Here is a 23,812-nt window from a genome sequence, read left to right as displayed (position 1 = left end):
AGTCCTTCCCCTGGGCTGGTGGTTCTGGGTTCTATAAGAAAGCAGGCCAAGCAAGCCAGGGGGAGCAAGCCAGTAAGCAGCAGCCCTCCATGGCCTCTGCATGAGCTCCTGCCTCTAGGTTCCTGCCCTGTTTGAGTTCCTGTCCTGACTTCCTTTAATGATGGACTGCAATGTGGAAGTGTAAGACAGATAAACCCTTTCCTCCCCGTGTGCTTGGGTCATCGTGTTTCATTGAAGCAACAGAAACCCTAACTGAGACAAGAACTCTGTGTCCTTGGGCTGAAACTGGGCTACCTGGGATGTTCCTGTCCTACACACATTTCCTCAGGACACGTGGGAGGCACGCTCTAACTAGCTATGGTGACAGCAATTTGCTTCTTCCTGGGGGTGGCCTCATGCTCTGCAGCCACACTGCAGTGATCTGCAGAAGCTGAGTCAGCAGAGGCCTCCTGTTCCCTTGCTCCTCTCCCTGGCCTCCTCTCTGAGCAGGACTTCTAAGTAGCTCTACCGCTGAGGGAGCCACAGTGCAAGGTTTTCTTGCTTCTGGGTTCCTGTTTCCACGCTTGATTAAACAGTCCTTTTTAAGAGGCCTCGTGCTGTGCCCATTAACTGTCGCCCTTCTTCTCTTTCACAGGACTATTTCTATCCAAGATATCAAGGTAAGTTAAAGTTACTGTTCCGGCTTCGTTGTCAGACAGGCGCAGTGTCTGTTTCGTGTTGCGGAGATCCCATCAGCATGTTACTCCAGGAAGGAGGAAGCTGTAAGGGTAGAGCCCTTGGGAGCACTTGAGTCAAAACTTGAGTGTGAGATTTATATATATATATATATATATATATATATATATATATATATATATATATATATACACTATCGTTTTATCCCAAGTTGCCTGAGCCTCAGACTAACACTGCTGTTTTCAGATTCTTTGATTCCAGGCCCTGCCCACATGAGGAAGTATGATTGACTGAATGCCCTCAGACTTTCTGGTCTCAGTACTTCTGAGATTATTGAGGAATGCCCTCCCGCCAAAAAAATTTGCTCCTGTGTAGTGTGTTTTATCAAAATTTGCTTTATTATCAGTTAAAACTTGCAGAAGGTTTTTACGTAGTTTGATGAATGGGGAGCACACACATACACTCAGCCCCTGCAGTGGGGCACCTAGAGGCATGAGAAATAATATGCTCTAACAGGACAAATAAAAAAATAGGGTTCTAATCTGGAGGATAGTTAGTTTGCTCCTCAAGAAGCCCTAAATTCTCTGAGCGCTGTTTGGTCAACACCCAAAGTACTTTGGATGCATATCGCATGTAAAAAAAGATGCTGGCCTTCCATTCTAGAAGCACCTTCTTATAATCTGTATTAAGCAATAAATAGCACAGAGGACCAGTGACTTGCCTGCTGAGACTCTCCAGGCTTGGGTACCAGGATCTTGGCTAGGGGAGACAAGGGAACAAAGAAAGGACAGACACAATTGCAGTCAAGCTGGGCTCCGTTGGAGTCCTCTAAGGCAAAAACTGCCACCCAGAACCTCAGTGGGTTTATTAGGTACAACGCAAAGGGAGGGGTTAGCTCATCTCAGTAGGCCTCTGTAGGTGAGCAGTATCAGGCTGTAGACATCTGGGAGGAGCATGCTAGTCTTTGCTCACACTGATCAATTGTTCGCAAACACTCTTTTCCAAGGAAGGCTTTGCCATTTCTCTTGATCCTGGCCCAGATGGGCAATAGCTTTGCTAATTTCCCATGGGTCAGTTGGCCTTGGCATCCTTGGCAAGCTTTGCCTGTATCAAAATACACATTCACTCAGGACCTCACTCACTCAGGCCTCTCTGGTGCCTGCACTAGCCCAAAAGGCCTTGGGCCATCTCTAGTACCAAGACAGAGGGAGACAGCTAGCCCATCCATGCATCCTGACTGTACCTTCACCGTATTGTCATGTGACCAACTGAAGGCCAGAGAGGATGGCTACACGCCATCACACACGCCATCGTGTACTGTGTGTGTTCAAATGCTGTGCTTCTGGCTCCCTTGTGGAACACACGTGTCTGCCAGGTCTGGTGTCCTGAGGGCTTGAGAGGGCACTAAAAAGCACCTGTACTTTCAGACAGAGGACATTTCCTGCCCAGATCTCTGTGATCTTGAGGTTCAGTTCTTTGGCTGTAGTCAGACGGTGTTAAAGTTCCCGGTGTTCTGTGTGATGGGAGGATCCAGCACTCACCATTCCGGAGTCAGGGTTCTGTCGCCCTGGGGTACCTTCCTGGGGTAACTTCCACCAAGTGCTTTATACTGATAGCTAGGTCACCCACTCCCTGAAGACCCATGTGTCCAGGCAAAAAGGAAACGTGTCGGTTGGCACCGACTTGGACACCTGCTCTACCCCAGAGATGACAAGTGACTGTGTTGTCTGTTTCTTTCTTTCAGAGTGCCTGAGGAAATATGGCAAGCCTGAAGATAAAAACCCGAACTTTCCCCCTTGCGTTCAAAGTAAGTGTCCCCTCCGGTCTCACTTGACACACGCACGTACTGGGTAGCTGTGGCTCAGCTGTGGTTGGGATAAAGCTGGTGCATGTTCCATCAGCGTGAGACATTGTCAGGCCTGCCAGGCGTCTGCCCCTTGCACACTGAACTTTTCTTCAGGTAAATCTTGGTTTTGTTTTTTTAATGATCCATAAATATATTTGCTGGAGGGCTCCAAATATTTCATAGGGTATGAAGTTTGTCCCTGCCTTCCGTCGTGCAGGCAAGACCATCTTTTCAGCTCCCCGCTGTACCTAGAAGTACAGAAAAGGCTTCTGCACACTTGCGTCACCCCGTCCCTAGTCACTCCCGTGTTTGGAGTCCCCTCCAGTGCAAGAGCGCTCACATGGCCCGTCCGATGCCAGCTGCCTTGTCTCAGCTTAGCCCAGGCAGGTTGATCAACTTTGAGGTTATTTTGTTTCTGTTACCACAAAAGCAGAGTGATGTCTGGTGCGCCCGTCCACAGTTCGGGTTCCTGAGGAAGGGTCAGAGACAAACCTACATTCATATTTTACCTTGGGAATGGCTTCTGTGACTCAGGTGTCCCTGGCCCTTTGAAGGAGCCTTTCTTTGCTTTTGTCGCCGATTTGTTGTTAGGTTAGTTTTGCACTTCTCTCATTAACTTGGTTCTTGACACTTGGTATATCAAGTATGGCCATTTCTTTCCTTACACTTTCTAATTTGTTGGTGCATATGATGGGTTGGTGCATTGATCCTGGACTTTTGGTGCATTGATCCAGGGACCTTTGCTCCCTGGGCTCTGTGAAGTTATGCTACTGCTTTGGTTGGTTGGTGGCTAATATTGTGGCTTCAGAGCCTCTTATGATGTTTTGAATTGCAATGACACACTGTGGGTGGGACTCGAGATTCTGCCCCCCTGTGGTGGTAGGTGACCTAGAAGAGGAGGATGAGATTGTTCCCACCCCCAGAGCCTGTCCCTGAACTGATTAAATGATAAACCTCCTGTATCTTCTGGTGCCAAATATGCTAAACCCATTTGCCAGATGCCTTGCCTGCTCAGGGCAGAGGCTTTGCCAAAGCCCCTGACACATAGCTACCTTCTGCCCGACTGTGCTCATCACGGGTCCCATGGGCATGTGCCCCTCATGGTGGCTGTACCAAAGTGCCCCATGACCATCATATCCTTCTACTGAGCCATGGGAAGACAGGGATACAAGCCAAGCCCACAAGCCCCCCAGGTAGGCAGCCTATTGCTCTTTGTATCTGGTTCTTTACCCCATGTCTATGGTATGTCATAGCTTAAACACTCTGAATACCCATTTTTGTTAAAAAATTAAAACGAAAGCCTTGCTGGACCCATTCTGGAACTTCCTAGAGAGCTTAGACCTAGACTTAGACAAGCCTTTGACCAAACAGGCCTCCTGGGAGACCTACACCTAACCTCGTGGGGGCTGATCACGACGCCAGCAGCAGCTAGAGTGACAAGGGAGAAGCCATAGGCTAAGCTTACACTCTGATCACTTGATGCCAGGAAAAGCATCCATTTCTTTCCTTTCTTATAAAGGCTTCCAGGCTCCCTGCCCTGTCCAGTGGGAGTCTGACAGACATGTTGCCAGGAAGGTTGCTCCCCGTACATTATATCAGGCAGTGGTGGGCGAGTCAGGTCATCAGGATTTTCCAGGGCTCAGGGTTCTTTTCTGGGCCCAGAACAAAAGGCCTAGATTGGACAGGACTGCTGCCCAAGTCCTGACTTGCCCCTTAAAGAGCCAGCTCACACTTCATACTCTACCTACAGCCACACAAAGAAACAAGGAAAGACTGTTAAGAATAACAGCAGATCTCTGTGAGTTCAAGGCCAGTGTGGTCAACAGAGAGGTCTAGGGCAACCAGGGCTACACACAGAGAAACCCTGTCTCAAAGCATAACAGCCTGCCTGGGGAGGAGCTACCTAGGCTGCACAGTGCCTGCAAAACTGACCATCTTTCACCTTTCAGGAATGTGTCCCTCTCGCTGCAGAGATCTCTGGGTACCTGCCAAGGGTCAAACGTTGGGCTTGGTAAATTTCCAACAGGAAAAGAGATGACGTGTGGTGGGTGGTATTCCTCTAGGGACAGATGGACAAGGGTTGTGGTGTTGGCTTTGTGTTGGGGGACTCTTAAAAATAATATTACCCCATTGGAAGTTGGCACTGCCCCATCTCTCTGCCTAAGGACAGATTTTGCAAGGGTTGCTGGTATTTTTGGCCAAGTAAACCAGTCCTCGTGCCAGATTTGCTAGTGTGTGCTTTAGAAATAAATTTAACCCTCCAACCGGACACTTAAGTGTGCCGGACACCGTATCCTGGCTTCAGGCGATCTCTCATGAGTGCACAGAGGTTGTGGAACAATGAGGACCTCCAATCCTGACTCCTTATATACAGGCCACTCTGACTTTATCCATGCTTAAGGGGAAAATGGCATTTTATAATGATCTGCTAGAAACTATTCTGCAAGAATCTCAAAACTACTTGAAGATTCACAGGCGTGTTATTGGCTGTGGTTTGTGCAAACCCAGCAGACTTTGGATGTAAACGTGGAAAGACCACAGGGGGGAAAAAAGGCAAACAAATTAGATCGCAGAGCTTCCCTGAGAAGCCTAGACTTGCTTCCCAGGCCTGCTTTGGGCTCGGCACCTAGCCCAGCCTGGCCCGGTATGAGTAGAAACTGCCAGCAATGAGGCTGACCTGAAAACCCTGGATGAGCAAAGGAATGCATCTGGGAAATCCAGAGGTTGGCTTCTGCCTCATCGTATGCCAGGTCCTCCCCATCCCTGCCAGGCAGCAACAACCCTCTTTGTCTAGAGTTCGGGTGTAAGAAACCAGAGGCCTGTGGGGAGGGCCCCCAAGAATGGAGCAAACCCAAGAAGGGTAACCTGGAAGACCTTTTTGACGTCCTGCCAGGACGGCCTCCAGGAGACATTGGCCGGGGCTCCGAAGGCTCTTCTGGCTTGTCCTGACACCGTTTCTGTAAATCAAAGAGGAACAAATGCTGGCTTCAGACCCATATGGGCAGCAAGTGGAATAGGGATGCCCAAGAATCAAAACCAGCAATGTGAGTTGTCATGAGACTCAAAAATGACTCTTCCCCAGCTAAAAGCAGAGAGCAGTACAAATCTCACAGCTGCTTCCTCCAGGAGAGATAGCTCGGCCTGCCTCCTGGTCCTCAGCTCTTGGGTCTCAGCTTTTCCTGTACTGCAGAGGGCCCGCCTAAGCCAGAGCTTCCCATCGGATGCCAGGAGAGTGAGAACAGCATCACCTGCCAGCATGGGCATGGGCATGGGCTGGCGTTGAGGGATACAAGTATGGCTGTGCTCTTGGAGTGCTGGACTACACCTGACCCCTGCCCTCTGGTGCAGATCTGGGATTTGGGTGGCCGGATGACAGTGACCACACCTGAGGACAGGAGGGAAATAGGGTGGTTACCCTCGTCCAATCTGGGTGTGCTGTCTGGAGTCGGCCCCATTTCGTACCTTCTAACGGTGAAAATCTAGAGCCAGTCTTCAGGCAGACCTACGTCAAGGAGAAGGAACCAGGAGAACATCACAGAAGTGGCAAAATACCTCTGAGCGATGGGATGCCAGTCCAAGGAGGCCACCAGTCTGATACTGTTTAAGCAGGCAGAGACTGGTCAGGGCTGGAAAGTGTTACCCTTGAGAGCGGCTCAGGAGCTGACCCCAATAGTAGTTCTCAACTTGTGGGTCGCAACCCCTTTGGGGTCAAATGGCCCTTCCACAAGGGTCACCTAAGACCATCGGGAAACACGTTTACATAATATCTGTAACAGTAGCAAACTTATAGTTATGAAGTAACAACAGAAATAATTGTATGGTTGGGGTCACCATAGCATGAGGAACTGTATTAAAGGGTCTCGGCATTAGGAAGGTTGAGGATCACTGCTTTAGAGCTATAAGCAGGAGGCTGCTTGTTTGTCCTGGCTGCCCAGAACTAAAATAATCACACAGAAACTGTATTAATTAAATCACTTCTTGGCTCATTAGCTCTAACTTCTTATTGGCTAACTCTTACATATTAATTTAACCAATTTCTATTAATCTGTGTATTGCCACATGGCTGTGGCTTACTTGCTAAAGTTCTGTCTGCTTCCGGCGGGGCTACCTGGCTTCTCTCTGACTCTGCCCTCCCTTCTCCCAGCGTTCAGTCCAGTCCTCCCCGCCTAGCTCTCCTCCACCCCACCCTGCTCTGCTTTAGGCTCAAAGCAGTTCTTTATTCATTAGCGGTAATCACAGCATACAGAGGGAAATCCCACATCCTAGAGCTGTCTAGCTGTTGGTAGGTAGCAGCTACCCTACCCCATCTAGGCAGACTGTAGATCCTTCAGATGGGGCAGAATGAAGGAACCAGGCCTCCTATGCTCTGAGCCATGCCCACATCTGTTCAAACTCTGGAAGGATGCCTTGAGAACGGGATATAATAATGCTTCTTTCTGGAACTCCCCTAACCTTCAGATTGGGGCACATACCCAGCTCTCCCACCCCCACCCAGGGCACAGTCGAGGCTACATCTGGAGGTCTCAGCTGTGGCTCTAAGGTACTGCATGGAGGGAGTTAACATTGTGCCAGCCTGTAAGCTGAAGGCGGAAGCTGTGTGGCTCAGCCACCTGTGTGTCCTGTTCAGCTGGCCACAACACACCTGACTCATCGCCTTAGTGCTGATGTGTGTGTTGGCAGTACTAATGTCTTTAAAGAGCCCTCCTGCCTATTCAGCGGACTCCTCCAGTTCTGTGTCCTGTGGAGAGAATGTGCCCAAGCCCTTCTAGGGGACCTAGAAGGCCCATTCCCTGGAGGCCTGAGCTGACAGTCCCTCTTTGCCTGGCCCGGTGACAGACATCCCAGTAGACCTGGGTGGTATTGCTGGAACTGGTCCCAGTGCCTTAAAAGTTCCTCACGTTTGTTCCTGTCCCAAGGTGGGGACTTCCATCACACTTTAGCCTGCTTTGGAACCCCAAGGAGCTCCACTGAAGCCCCACCAGTGGCTCTGACCACCACCAACTGTGTGAGGTAAGACGTTCAGAGAAACCCTGAGTGATTTTCTTTTTGTTTGTGTCCTTCAACTCAGACTTGCCTGACCAATGCACCCCAAACCCTTGTGATAAGAAGGGTACTCAGCTCTGCCAAGACCTCATGGGCAACTTCTTCTGCCTATGCAAAGCTGGCTGGGAAGGCCGGCTCTGTAACAAAGGTGAGAGTCCACAGCCTCGCTCTCCCAATCACACTCTGCCTCACCCTTTCCTCACCCCCTACCCTTGCCTGGGAGCTCAGCCATTCCTATAGCCTGTCCTGGGATAAGGCCCTGATGGACAACCTCTTGGGAACCCTTTGCAGGTCCAGGGTGGAAGGCAACAGCTCTGAGGGTCACTGGAGCTGCAGGCTCCTAGAGAGTTAAAGCAGCCAGACAGCTGTTTTAGGGCCAGGATTGAAAGGAAGGAAATATCACGTGGGTCTTAGCAGCTAAAGAGCCCTACCTTGATTTACTCAGGTGAGGGCGAGGTGCTAGATAAAGCTACAAACAGGATAACAGAACCTGCCAAGCCCTTCACCCAGGGCAGCCTAGCTGCACCCACAGGTCATCTGGATAGTTTTGTTCAGGGTACCAGACCAGGCTGTGTGTAGGTCTCGTGACTACTAAGCACTGATTAGTAGGTCCATTTTGTCCTTCTCCCTGTCCCTTGTCACCTAGAGACCTTCAGAGTTGAGTCTGTGGCTGTCCCCACCAGCTGCAGTTCACAGCTCTCTGGCCCTCACTCTGTCTACCTTATCTACATGAGGCCAGCAGGGAAGTGTCCGGGTAGGAGCCCCTCACTCTTTCTTCGTGTCCAGATGTCAATGAGTGTGGCCAGAAGAACGGGGGCTGCAGCCAGGTCTGCCAGAACAAGCCAGGAAGTTTCCAGTGTGCCTGCCACAGCGGCTTCTCGCTTGCCTCGGACGGCAGGAACTGCCAAGGTAAGTCGCTGACTGAGCCATTGCACCTCACCTGCCTCCCTATCCTGGGAGGGAAATAGCATCTTTTGGAGATGGTCCAGTCCAGCATCACCTGCCTCCCTATATCCTGGGAAGGGAATAGAATCCTTTAGAGATGGTCCAGTCCAGCATTACCTGCCTCCCTATCCTGGGAAGGGAATAGCATCCTTTGGAGATGATTCAGTCCAACATCACCTGCCTCCCTATCCCGGGAGGGGAATAGCATCCTTTGGAGATGGTCCAGTCCAGCATCATGGACATGAGTCCCTGTGAGAGCAAGGGTGAGGACTGGGGATGCCCATCCACACTAGTGTTCCCAAGTACATTCCAGGCCACAGAGCTGGCAAGACAGCCTGTGTGGTCACAAGGCCTAGATCTCTGCAACTGACTTCAGGGACCTCGGCAAGGTGGCAGGCCCCATTACCTCTGAGCACCTACCATACCTTCCAGACTCTCCCAGCACAGACTCCCTCTACCCTGTCCCCAAGAACATGGAAGCAGCTGGGCCCTCCTTACTGTGTGTGGTCCTGTTTCTACTCAGCCCAGAGCAGGGAGCCTGAGGACACCCAACAAATCTCAGAAGTGCATCTGCCACCTCTTCCTCCTGAGCTGTGCTCCAACACAGATGTACCCAGAGTGTCCCTGAGTAACTGAGACTCACTGGGGCTGGGCCACACTGCTGTGTGGATGATCCGAACAGCTGTGTGTGGGGTGGAGCAGGGTGAGATTCAGGAGTCAGCTCATGGTCTGAGCACAAATCGGATGAGACAAACGGGGGGGGGGAGTTTTTATTTTCATTACCTCAGCATTCACGTCTGACAATCCAAAGAATATTCTCAGAAGGTGTAATTGTGTGGGTGTCCTCATAGGTGAAATATATAGGATATGGATATAGGACTGTCTAGGCCTCCCCTCCTATGCCCTTATTCCAGGAACAGAGGCCCTCTCCTTGTGGCTCTTGTCCTGGCCCTGACCAAGGGACACAGCCCCCACACTTTAGTAGCAGGTCGAGGTGACCTGCCTTGCTGTGTGGATCCCAAGCAACGAAGTCTACAGTGTCCCCAATGTGGGTGAGCAGTATGTGGTCCCTGGGCCCACCATGATTTGGCACGCACAGCGAAGGCATCGTGCCTTCGTCCTCCTGTCTGGGGCTGTTCTCGCCCTTTATCCGCAGAGGCCACGGCCACTGTCCCAGACTGATGGGTACAGCTTGTCCTGGCTGGCTTCGCTTACAGATATAGATGAGTGCGGAAACTCCAACACCTGTGGGGATGCACGCTGCAAGAACCTGCCGGGCTCCTACTCCTGCCTCTGTGACAAGGGATACACCTACAGCTCCCAGGAGAAGACCTGCCAAGGTACCATGCTGCACCACCCAGGTTACTTCTTTGACCCTTAGCCTAGGATACACATGGGTCACTGCCTGGATGTGGACTGCTTTGCTCTAAGGCTGGCGACCAGTGGTCCAGCATTCCAGGAAGTCTATTGTACACACATGAGACTTGGAAAAAATCTCAGGACCTCCTGGGAGTCTCCGTGTACCTTCGTTGAAGATGACCCCTCAAGTCAGTCCTGTCTCATCATCAGCTTCTGCTGGCCCCATTGTGTCCGTATGTGTATGCTCACACAGAGTGCTCTGAAACATGTGTGTTCCAGTGCATACTCTGTACCGTGTAAACACACCTGCGTGTTTTCCTTTCTCCAGATGTCAGCAGTGTGAGCGAAGATCCCGAATTCCTTAGTAGACTTGGGCTTCTTCCCAGCCTCTGTGTGCCCACAGTAGATGGGGAGTGATTGACTTATTCTCTCACTTTGGAGGCTCACCACATCCTGAGGGCAGAGACCGTCTCTTCCTATAGTCACACCTTTCTGGGAATTACAAGAGACTCTGAGAGATAGCTATGGGAGCCCAGGGAAGGGAGCATAGAGCCAAGGAGTGGCCTGCCCTGCCCCATGCTCCACAACCCACGCAGACACTCTTGGTCCCACCATCCCTGGTCGATCAGTCTGAGCCCAGTCCTTGACCATCTTCAGCTCTTCGTTTCTCTCTAGGAAGCAGGACCTAAGAGACAGGCCTCTGAGGTAGCAGGCTGAGCAATGATGTCTACAGCATGTCTCTGGGAAGAGGGGGGTTGCTGAGTGTTGGAGCCTTCCCCTTGTCTACCATGAGTCCCTTTGCCTGCAGATGTGGACGAGTGCCAGCAGGGGCGCTGTGAGCAAACCTGTGTCAACTCCCCGGGCAGCTACACCTGCCATTGTGACGGGCGAGGGGGCCTAAAGCTGTCCCCAGACATGGATACTTGTGAGGTAGGTGACCTTAGTGTCTACTAGATGGCCTCGCAGAGCCCCCGTGCTGTGCTTTGTATAGGACCCTTTGCCACTGTCAGGTTGTGGTTGACTGAAAATTCCTACAGGCTCTCGGGAGTACATAGCTAGCCAAACCTCTGTTTGGTGGTGTTGATGAAATCTCCCTAGCAACTCCCCACTCTCAGCCATGTAGCCTGCTGGTATAGACCCAAAGGTGTGACGTGTTCACACCAGGATATATACGGTGCACACACTCATGCATGCACACACCCCGTTCACTCAGGGCTCTGTATCAAGCTAAATAAACTGCAGGGAAGTTGTACATTGACCGCATTTTCTGGAAAACAGCTGCAAGTGACCACGCACTATTGATGACTTTGCAAGCCACAGGCCTGGGAAGCAGGGGAAGCATTTCTCTATTACAAGCCTGAATCCCAAGTCCTCTAGGTACTTTGTGAGACTCCTGCTGCATGAGCTAGTACCCTCCTGAGGGGCCAGGGGACCAGCACCTACATGGGCTCTGCCTCAGGCTCCCTGCTGGCCAGGGTGACAATGCAGGACCCTCCTGTTCCCTCATCTCCCCCTGGAAGCCAGCTTAACCTGTTTTAATTCCATCCTCTCTCTGGTCAGTGGGAAAGCCCACAGCATAAATCAGGGAAGCTTCTTGAACCATATTCTTCAAGGCCTTCGTTCTGTTCATTTTGTTGATAGTGTACTAAAAATTAATTTTTATGAGTCTCTGTACTCATAAAATGAGTTTGAAGCATTTCATAATTTGAACACCACTAGCAAATAAGAACAGGCAAGAAAAAAGCAGGTGGTAGAATTCAGAACCCTGGGCCTCTGCCTGGGGCACCAACGTGGGATGGGTCATATGGACTCTGGGATTTCCAGGGATGGGCTAACCCTGGCAATCTGGAAGGTCAGAGAATCTCCCCAGTATGACCAGAATCTGAAAGCTGTTTAAATGGCAGCCACAGGGCTTCCCCTGCCCCAACACATTCCTCTCATGGCAGGACATCTTACCATGTGTGCCCTTCACTATGGCCAAGAGCGTGAAGTCCTTGTACCTCGGCCGCATGTTCAGCGGCACCCCGGTTATCAGACTACGCTTCAAGAGGCTTCAACCCACCAGGTGAGAGCCAGGCACACAGGACAGCAGAACCCAGGTGAGAAGGCTGGTCCAGGGCTCCTCGTTTTCAAGATCTCTGTGAACCAGCTCCCCATGTCCTGGAAAGCGTCACGGGGTCAAGGCCCTGAGACCAGGCAGCCCTGCGCCTGCTCTGTACCCCACTTTATGTCTTGGGTCTGTTTACAGGCTGCTGGCCGAGTTTGACTTCCGAACCTTTGACCCGGAAGGAGTCCTCTTCTTCGCTGGAGGCCGTTCGGATAGCACCTGGATTGTCCTGGGCCTACGGGCCGGGCGGCTTGAGTTGCAGCTGCGGTATAACGGGGTTGGGCGCATCACCAGCAGCGGGCCAATCATCAACCACGGCATGTGGCAGACGGTACGCGGAAAGCCAAGGCTAACCCTCGCATTTGGTGTTGGATGTAGCCTGTGGTACCCAGAGCTGCTGCTTCATTGGCTGAGTATGGCTTTCCCGTGAGAGCCATGTGGCGTTGGCCCGGAAGACACTAGAATAACTACATGAGGGTGTCTACACATTGTAGGACACCCCAGGGGATAGACAACCAGTACAAACCACCGTGAACCCGAGCCACTGAGAGCAGGGTCCTCTACCCATCTGACCACAGGGGAGTCTTCTCTCAGCTCTGGCTGCTTTCCCCACTGGAGCTGGGGTAATGGACAATGACCTCCTATACCCCAGGCAGTAAAACAGACTTGGGAATTAATGTTTGACCCCCCCCCCAAAAAAAAACCAAAAAGCAGAAAGACTTGGGTTTTCCCTTAGCAGTGAAGATAAAATGAGAAATCCCCACACTGCTTTACAGACAAATATGGACCCCTGCCATTTCTCCAGCTACCAGGTGCCGTCTGTTCTTCCTGGCTTAGAAGGATCAGGGACTCTAGCAGCACAGGGGAGGGTCCACAAGGAAAGAAGCAGCCTCAGGAGAGGGTGCCCTCCACATAGCCATGGGGATAAGCCTGGGCTAGGACCCAGGCAGGACTGCTGGCTGGGACTGTGACAAACTACTATCTAGGTGGCAGCTCACATACCCTGAACTCATGGCTCAGTAACAGAGCAGCCCAAGAGGCCAAGTTCTGCCCCTTTCAATGCTGCCTGCCCAGCCATTCATAACTCTGCTCTTCTGACAGATGCAGGAAGGCCCTAAGTACGCCTCCAGCTCAGCTGAAAAGGATCCTGCTGTTCTGGAAGCCAGGGGCCACACCCTGTCTAATGTACATTCCCATACAGGCTTTGAGGCTTCCCCACGTGTGGTGTCTGAGGAACTTGCTTGTTCGTTCAACAGTGCTCCATCCTAGACACAAACTGTTAGGAGTTTAGAAAAATTTGAAATATGTATTTTTTCCAGCCACAGCACTGACATGGGGAGCCATGACATAGACAGATCACTGGCTGATGGGATACTTCAGGGTCAAGGATGACCAAAGGAGGCAGGCATTAGGACCTAGGGGACCTTGTGAGTAGCAGAGAGCTTACATAGGCTGTAGAGGCAAGAGGTTGCATAGGCCACAGACATGGGGTGGTTGTGGGGGTCTCTTTTAGGCTGGAAGTTGGGCAGACACACCAATGGGAAACCCAGAGTGAACTGACCTCCAGGCCTAGGCTGGACTGAGGAAATGTTGGGGTTTCTTCTGGAGACACTGGGAAGCCAGTGGAGGCATGTGCAGGGGGCAATGGTTCTTCTCTCAAAATAACAATCCCATTCCCCTTGGACCATTATGGGCACCTAGCCACAGCTAGCTGTGCCAGCCTGCTGGGCTGCCAGGCCAGGGAAGCAGACAGGCGGGCTGTGAGGGTCGTGGCACCCTTCACAGTATAGTCTGTGATGTAGTACCTGGGACCTGGGGTGTGACTATTGTCTCCACAAAGCTTCACTGGGCTGTTATCTGACACTGTGTTTGTGTCACATGTGAGAAGTGGTCAAACATGGAGCGTGCCAGGCTTCAGTCTGGCTCTGACCCAGCATTTGACCGGATTCAGAGTCCACTTTGGAGCCTGGAAGTCCCTGACACAGACACACACGCCACTGGGGGCAGCACTCCATGCCAGTCCAGTGTCCAGTGTCATCTGGGGATGAGCGAGATCTTATCTCAGTCTACCCAAGTCAAGTTGGATTGTGGTTAGTGTGCTCCCCCTGTCATAGAACACCCTAGACTGCCAGGCTGCAGTGTCCTGTGAGGCTCGTGCCGCAGCAGACAAGGCTCTCTAGTTCTCTCTAGTTCTTTTAACCCAGCATGAGCATCAGTAGGACCCTTCAGTCCTACTGATGCTCACCTGGTGGGAGTCACTGAAGGGTCCTACTGATGCTCATGCTGGGTTAAAAGAACTAGAGAGCCATGTCTGCTGCGGCACGAGCCTCACAGGACACTGCAGCCCGGCAGTGACTCTCACCAGGTGAGCATCAGTAGGACCCTTTAGTGACTCTTTTCTGGTTCTTTTGATTTTAATCCAAAATGTGATGGGGGGGGGGGGGCTAGCCCTTTTCACATACTAGATCTTGTCTCCACTTTAAACCTTGACCTGTGAGCTCACATGGGGAGCTACAGTAGTGACTCTGAGCCAGGAAGGGTGTGGGGAGAATCCACAGAGGTGAGAGTAAGCTTGGCCTCCAACAAGGCTTAGTTCCTCCTGGACCCAGGTGATATGAGTGTGGTCTTGTGAGGTCTTCCTGGACATCTTGGATATTGTTTCGCCTGAGGTCCAGTGCCCTTGACAAGCCCAGGAGACATGGGCATGGTCTCATGGGTCAGGCTCCTGAGTACTGGTAGCATAGCCTGTCCCCCACTGAGGTCAAGTGTCTTGGGCCCACGTGACACATGTGTAGGCTCGTGGGTTGGGCTGTGAGACACAAATAATATGGAATGCCTACCCTGAGGTGTGGTGCATTTGACCCACACGATACGCTCCTGGAGCCTTCCAGAATGATGATCCTCCTGACCTCCCTGCCTGACCCCCTTCAGATCTCTGTGGAGGAGCTGGAACGCAACCTGGTAATCAAGGTCAACAAAGACGCTGTGATGAAGATCGCAGTGGCCGGGGAGCTGTTCCAGCTGGAGCGAGGCCTCTATCACCTGAATCTCACCGTGGGCGGCATTCCCTTCAAGGAGAACGACCTCGTCCAGCCTGTAAGTCCAGCCCTGACCATGGAGGGGTCTGCAGCCAGCTCTGGCTTGGCTGTGCCCAGAGGGGCTTGTCCTCCAGCTGAGCCCAAGTCTAACGATCACGAGGGGTCCTGCTGGCAGCCATCATGGTCCATCAGTAACGGTCAACTTCTTGGACGTGTCTCAAGACACTTTAGATTGTTAGCCATACCTAGATTTCCTGTGGGAGAGGCTTTTTTTTGGGGGGGGGAGGGTCACTTGTCAAAGTCCTGGCTTTTTTCTGCCTACACCACACCTGGCCTTTGTAACCTCATCTGTCTCTAGCTCAGTGGTCAGAACCCTTGTTTTGGGGATGGCAACATCCAGTGCAGATGGAAAATCTGTCTGGTATGTGATCGAGTCACCACCTCAGGAAGAGTCCCAAAGGGATGACAGCAAATGCATGGTTGCAGCTCTTCAACACAGAAGATGGGGTGGCCTGGTTTGATTATTTAACAGTCTGCACACAGTGTGTGGTCATGAGGGAGACCTGATTTGATTATATAACAGCTTTTACACACACACACACACACACACAGAATGAGTGTACAGTCATAAGTGAGATTTGATTTGATTATATAACAGCCTACACATAGTGAGTATATAGTCATGAGGGTGACCTGATTGGATTATATAACAGCCTTGTACACAGTGAGTATATAGTCATGACAGTGCCCTGATTGGATTATATAACAGCTTTTGCACGTGCACACACACTGAGTGTACAGTCATAAGGGTGGCCTGATTGGGTTATATAACAGCCTGCACACACACACACACACACACACACACACTGAGTGTACAGTCATAAGGGTGGCCTGATTGGGTTATATAACAGCCCACACACAGTGAGTATACAGTCACGAGGGTGACCTGATTTGATTATATAACAGCCCACAGTGAGTGTACAGTCATAAGGGTGGCCTGATTGATTGGGTTATATAACAGCCTGCACACAGTGCGTATATGGTCAGTCTGGGACTGGCATCTGTGGCCTGGCCTTTCTAGCTTTGCTTTGTATCCCCGAGTAAGGGGAAAGTATAGCCACAGTAAAATGCCCAACCTGTGCGGTCCAGTGGCAGGTACCTTGTCCCTTTCCCTACAATGAGGAGACACGGCAGACAAAGCAGGTGGCTGCCACACGGGTTCTCATTCTGCATGGATGCAGGTGTCCCGAAGTCTTTGAAATGTGAAGAGCTCTTGTGGGGGTGGGGGAGGAACCCTCCCTCTATTTTTACACTATAGATTTATTTACACGTACGTAAGCCAGAGGGCCCTGCCAGCAGGTCCTGTAGCACCAGGCTCTGGATCTTCCTGCTCCAGCCTGCCATTATGGTGTCCTGGCTCAGGAAGTCACCAGGAGTTACCTGTTTTTCCAGATTAACCCTCGCCTGGACGGGTGCATGAGGAGCTGGAACTGGCTGAATGGGGAAGACAGCGCCATCCAGGAAACGGTGAAGGCAAACACAAAAATGCAGTGTTTCTCTGTGACCGAGAGGGGCTCCTTCTTCCCTGGGAATGCATTTGCCTTCTTCAGCCTCAACTACAGTAAGTGGGTAGCGCCCTGCCTGGGGCCGGCTGTGGTGGGACTTCCAGGCAGCTCTGCTGAAGTGTGAGCATCCATCTGACTGGTTCCTACCACAGTGACAAGCCTGTTAACCCACAAGCTGGGACAGGGCTCAGCGGGGAAGGCAAGGCCCAGCTCCCAGGACAAGTATCTGAACTGCACATAGTTAGCCATGGCCCAATGGCTAGAAAGTGGTAGGATGGGCAGGCCCAGGGGGAGGGGGTTACCTGGAAGAAAACCCAAAAGGTCAGCACTGGACGTGTCCGAACGCATGCAGCAATTCTCAGACGTGTACCAGGCCTTCGCTGGCCAGTGGCTTCATGAGGCTTAGCAATCAGAGGAGGATTAGAGACGGAAAGAGCATGAAGACAGGAAGGTCCATCTTTATCACCCTTGGAAGGGGCCCTGCACCAGGCACTCAGGCCCAGATGGAGAGAAAGCAGGAAGGGGTCTGGCAAAGGTGTGTTCTGCTGTGCTTCTCGGGCACAGAGTAGAGGAGAGAGGATACATGGAATCTACAGCTACCAGTTGCTAGGGATGACCCAGGAAGCAGAAGGTTGTACACTCAGGACTTAGGCCGCTTTAAAGCAGAAGCCATAATTTCTTAAACTGTAACAGCCATTGAGGGTCATTTTGGGGCCTTCAACCTTAAGTTCTAACAGCAATGACATGAATGAGTCACCATGCTGAGAAAACTCACCAAACTGGCAGGGTCCGGTTTCCTTTGTCAGACACCAACCAGGTAGAGTGTACACTTGGCCCCTTCCATCACACCAAAGTGTTTATTATTGTTGCAATCTGTGTTCATATACTCAACGAACTATTGAGAATTAACCCCTATACATGTCAGCTAGAGAGGCTAGAGGAAGTGATCTGATCTATTGGGGGGTGGGGAGGGGGAGAATAGGTCAGCCTGGGAGCCTCCAACACACCATAGTGAGGCTGACCTACTTGATTAGCTCCCAGCAGCTCTTTCTAGCCTCGGTGTTCTTCATGAGAGACAGACTTAAATATTATGATCTCTTCTGGCTCTCGGTTGGTGAAGGGCTCCCACGTGGTGAGGAATACAGGCTCTTTGCCCTGGAAGAACCAGAACCCACCTGTCCACTTTAGTGCAAACCTAAGATGCAGATGACATGAAGAGTCACCCAGCTGTGTCTTAAACATGCGGCATCCACACGTATTGCGTGGGGATGAGTTCATGCCATGAGGCTCTGGAATGCCAAGCCATGCCACCCAGAGCGCAGACACACGTAGGGCTTGCTGGAGCCATGTATCTCATCTCTTCGCCGGCATGGCCTCGTAAGTTTATGCCCACTTTGCATGCTTCAGAGTGTCCTGGAGCTGGCAGAAGGGAGGCAGACCACGGCCTGGAGCTGTGGTAGGTGCTTCGTGAACTCGGCAGAGGTGAAGCAAGGAAGTGGATGGCCCTTGGTGCTGGCCTTGTGGCTCCCCGGATAGGTCTTTGTTACCTGGAGGGCACCAGCAGGGTACTTCGGAGTAGGGAGTAGCCACCCCCAGTGCCCCAGAGTTGATAGTCTACATCCAGTCTAGCGAGCTTCTCCTTTCCTTTCCGCGTGCTGTCTGTTGAGACACTGGCGGGTCTTAGAGGTACAGCCTTGTCACATCCTCCCCCACCTGCCTTTACCAGGAGGTCCCCTCCCAGGGTGTGCAGAGCTGTCCCTTGTGGCGCTCCGGTCTGAGTCGCCGCTCACTGTTCTCTCTCTCGCCTCTCTCCTGCTTGTATTGCCTTGTAATGTGCCGCTTTCATCGCAGCCCGGACGTCACTGGACGTCGGCACGGAAACCACCTGGAAAGTAGAAGTTGTGGCTCGGATCCGCCCTGCCACTGACACGGGGGTGCTGCTAGCCCTGGTGGGTGACAACCACGTCGTCCCCCTCTCTGTGGCCCTGGTCGACTACCACTCTACAAAGAAGCTCAAGAAGCAGGTAGGATTGAATGGAGCTACAGCAGCAGCTAGAATATGAGGCCAGGTTAGCCTGGGATACCCTGGCCTCCGAAAACCCTGTTTGACCCCCATTCTTCCCCTTCAAGGAAAAGTCCCACGGCCCTGCCCACTCTCTGGGATATTGACACGTTGAACCTTTCCCTGCCCTGGAGACTCCTTCCCAGACACAGATATCTACCCAGGTCTGCGTACACACAGCTGGGTGATGCCCTCTGACTTTGCAGCCAAGGCTGCAGTACAGTCACGTGGGCATGACTGTGAAATGAAACTACACTGGCCAAGGCGGATGGTGGTGCAGCCAGGGTCTGCAACCTTCCTGTGAGCTACTGCTGGACCATAGGTGTAGGGTGTCCCACACATGGAGTGGCAATGTCATAAGAGTCCCATAGTGTCACTACACAGTGAGATTTCCAGTTTCTTTCAGAGTCAGACCCACTAACCTCACCATAAGCTGTGATAACTTATCAGATGATCATGGTGAGTGATGCTGGGTGAGGATCTGCTACCTCTCCTCTCCCCACCCCTATTCTCTTACAGAACATGAGGCTGTTGAGAGAGAGGAAGACTTCTCTCTCATGTCCCAAACAGGAGGGTTCTATCCCCCACCTGTGCAGCCCATAGAGCTCTGCTGGCTACTCACACTAACTATACCACCATGGGGACCAGACTTCATGCCACTGGGCATCTCAACCCACCCCTTGCCTTGTGATAAAAAGCCAAAGGCTCCTGCCAGCACAGCCTGTTCACCCCAGGGAGGCTAGGTAGATTGTGTGCTCTTTCCTGTGCTGAGACCACAGCTATGTATGACAGATGTGTCCTGCCACATCCTTAAGTCAGCTCAGGCTGGGTGACCTGGGTGAACAGGAGTGTCCCAGGGACTTTGAAGTTTTTGTATGGAGGTTGTGCCTGCCTTGTACGCATATGCATCGTGTACCTGTGTAGACCAGGAGAGAGCGGCAGATCACTAGAACTGGAGTTAAAAATGGTTGTGAGCTATGGGATTGCTGGGAAGAAAACCCACGTCCTCTGTAAGAGCAGCCACTACTCTTAACCACTCAGCCATCCCCCCCTCAGTCACCTCTCAGCTGTCCCCTGCTTTACATGCAAAGATTGGGCCCCCGTCTAGGAAAGTACTAGGGTTCCGAGACCTCCTCACACCCAGGGTTGCGAGCTACAAGAAGGGAGTAGTGTTGAGGTGGCCAGCCTATGAAGACCTAGAGGCTAGTAGGACAGAAGGGGAACACTGACCCTGTGTAACCCTACACTTCTATATCCCCTGAGCACTGTGCTGGTGTCCCCTGCAGTTGGTGGTCCTGGCAGTCGAGGATGTTGCCCTGGCACTGATGGAAATCAAAGTGTGCGACAGCCAGGAACACGTAGTCACGGTCTCCCTTCGGGACGGTGAGGCCACCCTGGAAGTGGATGGTACCAAGGGCCAGAGTGAAGTGAGCACTGCCCAGCTGCAGGAGAGACTGGGCATCCTCGAGAAGCATCTGCAAGGCACTCTGCTTACCTTTGTTGGAGGCCTGCCAGGTAGGGGCGCTCTCATCTGATCCCTATCATGGGCATTCCCTGGGCGGAATGGCTGACTTGCTTCACCCATGGGCTGTGCTAACGAGTGAGACAAGGTTCTAGTTATCAGAAATATTCCATGGCTTCTCTGCTGGAACGGGAGTGGGAGCTCTTATTAGTTCAGTCCTCTCTCTGAGTCACCCACTGGAAGGTGTGGCCTGGGAGTCCAGGAGACCAAACACAGAGGGGAGGGTTAGCAGGTGATGCAAGAGTCAGGAAACTAGCTACTGCTGCCAGAGATCTGCAGCCTTCGTAGCTGCCAGAGCATCTGCCAGCCCTTCTTACATCTACCAGAAGCAGCCACCTTACACAGACCCACAGGGGGAACAGGGATGATACCTATAGAGAGGCCTGAGTCCTCTTGCAGGCACAGTCTTTTACTTTTAGCAAACAAGCTCTCTGACCTTTTTTTTTTTTCTTAACCAATAAGGCTTCAAGGGAGATAAAGAGCCCGAGGCCCTGAAGCATGGGAACTCATAAGGCAGACAAACAATATGCATGCATGCCTGGGAGGGGAGTTTAAGGGGTGAAGACAGACCATATGTATGTGTGCCTGGGAGGTTGAGGGGTAAAGATGCTGTATGCCTGTACAGATCTGTATCCCCAGGGATGGTGCCATGAGCAAATGCCCTGCAGAGAGAATGCAGGCAGGGATGGTCATAGCAATAGAGAGGATGGTAAGTGGGACTCCCTGGATTTCTGCTCAGATGTCCCAGTGACTTCTGCACCTGTCACGGCATTCTACCGTGGATGCATGACCCTGGAGGTAAACCAGAAGACCCTGGACCTGGACGAGGCCTCCTACAAGCACAGTGACATCACCTCACACTCCTGCCCACCTGTGGAGCATGCCACGCTCTAGCACCCATGCACAAGAGGCCTTTGCACCTTCCCAACGGCAAAGGGAAGCGGAGGTATGGACACACTGGCTCCTCCCAAGCAGGTCCAGCAACACTGGAGCAGGTGGGCTACTGCCCTTGGGGCTGTTTTTTTTCTTGGGATATTTCTTTGCCTTGTATATATATGTACATAAAGGGACTGGTATCAGGTCATTGGCTGCTCCTAGAGCCCCTTGGCCTGCTGGGAGCTGGCTAACAAGGGTTGGGCTGGAGGGCTGGCAATTTGCAGCTGAGTGGATTTGAAGAAAATAATTCTGTTATTTTTATTACCACATGCTTCTTTCTGATTCTAAAGTATGGAAAAATAAAAATTTACAGAAACCTTTTTAACCCTGGGTTGGTCACGGTCTGTCCTGGGCGTGTCTCAGGACTGAGCTGCGTTTGGGGTAAATGGGCTCTGAGAGCATCATGGCACAGGCCCACAGCTGGACGGGCCTTTCCTGGGATCCTTGTGTCCCAGGACAGGCAGCTGTGGACTATGGCAGGAGCCTCTCCTCACAAGGGCTGGGACTGGGTTCACCAGCAAGCTGCAGAACCTCAGCTTTCTCTGCAAATGGAGACAGTCCTACACACCTCTGCATCAGCCCCCACAGAGAGAACTCTTCTTAAAGCTGTCCCTGGCAACCAGGATGTAGGGGTGGAACCTATACAGATTCTCCCTTCTCTCCCTATACTCTCCATTGCCTCTCTTGAATGCCCCCTGTTCCATTTAAAAGAAAAGGTCTGGTTTTCTGTTTCAAGGCTACTCTGCAAGCAGAACCGAGGGAACTGCACCCTCCCTGGGCAGCAGGAGACACAAGAAACAGCAGCCCAGTGTCTCTGAGCTACTATTTCTTCATAAGGGAAGGAGTTAGGAGCCACTGATTTTAACCCCAGCATCCTATAAGTTATGGTGAAGACAGAAACAACACTGTTGAACACAACTCCAAGAAGGTAGGAAGTAGAGCCCTGCCCGGGGCTCCTAGCTGCCTCTGTTTATCCTCAGGCAGCCACAGAAGCCCACATCTTATTTAAACTGGAGAGGCAGCATCCCCTAGACCTCAGTGGTTTTTCCATGTGTTGGAGGCAACTCTGGAATGTTTTCATGGAATGTTCTCATGAATGTCCTCCAAGCAGCCCCAGATCTCTCCAGGAGGTCACGAGGCCAAGAACAGAGCAGGACAAATGCTGGTTTGGAGCTGGACCACACAGACAAGGGTAGTGGGGGGCAGCCACATACTTGGCATTCCTTATCTGCCCTAGGGAGACAACAACACTGTGGGAAGAGCAGACACCTCTCCTCCCCAATGTTGCACCCATCCTCAGCCTTGGCTGGCACCAAACCTTCTACCATCTCCTGCCAAACAAAGCAATAATCATCTGTCAGCTGCCTGCCATGGGATCCTCACTTCCCTGGGCCCAAGTGGCCAAACTCCAAGGACACCCAGGGGAGTACCGGAACCTTTTGAGGGAAGACGAGGTGAAGAGGTAGGATGGACTATGAAACTATGATCTTTATCATCTGAATTCATTGCAAAGCTCTTTTTCTAGGGATGAACTTTTACATTTTTCATTGTATCCTTGGGGCTGTTTTCTTCAGCCTGGGACCCTACCATGCATTCAGGCCGCTTGTCAGCACCACATCCTCCCTCAGACACATAGTCTGATAAAGAAATATGTCTCTAGATTTTTCCAAATGTACCTAGGGCAAAGTCACCTTTTAGAAAGCAGTTTCAGGGCAGGAGACCAATTTCACTGTATTTCTCAACACAAAGCCTGCAGATCTGCATTTAAACATGAAGGAAAGCAATGTGCTCTAGCTGGAAGGTATTGCAAAAACCCAAGATCGCAGGGTCCCTTTCCAGAACAGACAACTTCCTACAAACCTAAGAGTGACCACGTGAGAGAGAAGCAAGTATGAGACCCAAGCAGGCCCAGTAAAACATCCTGTGTGGCCCATGTCATCCATTACCAAGCTCTTGATAACTTGGGCTGGGAAAGCAAAGCTATAGTGGCTGTGACCCACAGAGGAGATGGTGCAAGTGGAACCCTGATTCAGGCAGGCTGATCCGGTAAGCAGAAGAGCTCAGTGTCTCTCACTAGTGGGCATGACCCACACCATTCATACCCACGCACACTCACGTGAGCCATCAACGGGTACCATACCACAGACTCGGGACAAGCATATCTTACATCATCCCAAAAGCAGATGCGAGTGACCAATTCCACGACAAAGCAGGTGACCGAGAACAAATCTCACCAACCAGCACAGAAGCCAAGCACGGAGCAGACCCTCGGGTGACATTCAAAGAGGCCAAGTCATCAGGACCTGGTCCAGAGCCACCAAGCATGCAGGCTCCAGCTGGCTTCCCAGCCTTGTCCACACGAAGGCAGGACACTCAAGAGTTTCTGCCTACACTGCAGGTTAGTGTGGGTTGTGGGGGCAGCTCTGGAGACTAGGGTACAGGGCCTTACATTCTCTGCCAGAGACAAGGGAGAAATTTTTGTGGCAATGAACACAACTGTTGACGTTGGCATGCAATGTTTCATAGTTCTTGGCTCCAGTGAGCATGGGCTCACTGCAGTTTTATTGTTCTTCAGAGACCTGGGGGCCAGTTTAGGAAGTTCAGAGGTCAAGCCCATTGGGCCCAGGACACGGGACTGAATATAAAACTGGGGTAGTGTAATATAAAAGTAGATGGGGGGTAGGACCCTGCACCCATCAGCCTCCAGAGCTGGC

At 51.7% G+C, this 23,812-nt stretch overlaps 1 protein-coding gene across 1 annotated transcript in view; it reads left to right on the top strand.

The window, feature by feature from the left end:
- Gas6 (growth arrest specific 6) overlaps positions 1–21,423 on the top strand; it is a 31,897-nt gene extending 10,474 nt beyond the window's left edge. Inside the window, exons 3-15 of the mRNA XM_075986234.1 lie at positions 635–659; positions 2,420–2,482; positions 7,590–7,712; positions 8,351–8,473; positions 9,727–9,849; positions 10,677–10,798; positions 11,815–11,933; positions 12,117–12,306; positions 14,907–15,071; positions 16,466–16,634; positions 18,430–18,602; positions 19,927–20,155; positions 20,902–21,423. Of these exons, the coding sequence (XP_075842349.1) occupies positions 635–659; positions 2,420–2,482; positions 7,590–7,712; positions 8,351–8,473; positions 9,727–9,849; positions 10,677–10,798; positions 11,815–11,933; positions 12,117–12,306; positions 14,907–15,071; positions 16,466–16,634; positions 18,430–18,602; positions 19,927–20,155; positions 20,902–21,056 (1,779 nt within the window). The 3' untranslated portion in view covers positions 21,057–21,423. The remainder of the gene's footprint in view (positions 1–634; positions 660–2,419; positions 2,483–7,589; positions 7,713–8,350; positions 8,474–9,726; positions 9,850–10,676; positions 10,799–11,814; positions 11,934–12,116; positions 12,307–14,906; positions 15,072–16,465; positions 16,635–18,429; positions 18,603–19,926; positions 20,156–20,901) is intronic.
- The last annotated feature ends 2,389 nt before the right edge of the window (positions 21,424–23,812 follow it).

Source organism: Microtus pennsylvanicus, chromosome 9 (assembly GCF_037038515.1).
Source record: "Microtus pennsylvanicus isolate mMicPen1 chromosome 9, mMicPen1.hap1, whole genome shotgun sequence".
In the NCBI taxonomy this organism is placed as follows: Eukaryota; Metazoa; Chordata; class Mammalia; order Rodentia; family Cricetidae; genus Microtus; species Microtus pennsylvanicus.
The sequence above is the reverse complement of the archived record's forward strand: the minus strand, read 5'-3'. Positions and strand labels throughout refer to the sequence as shown.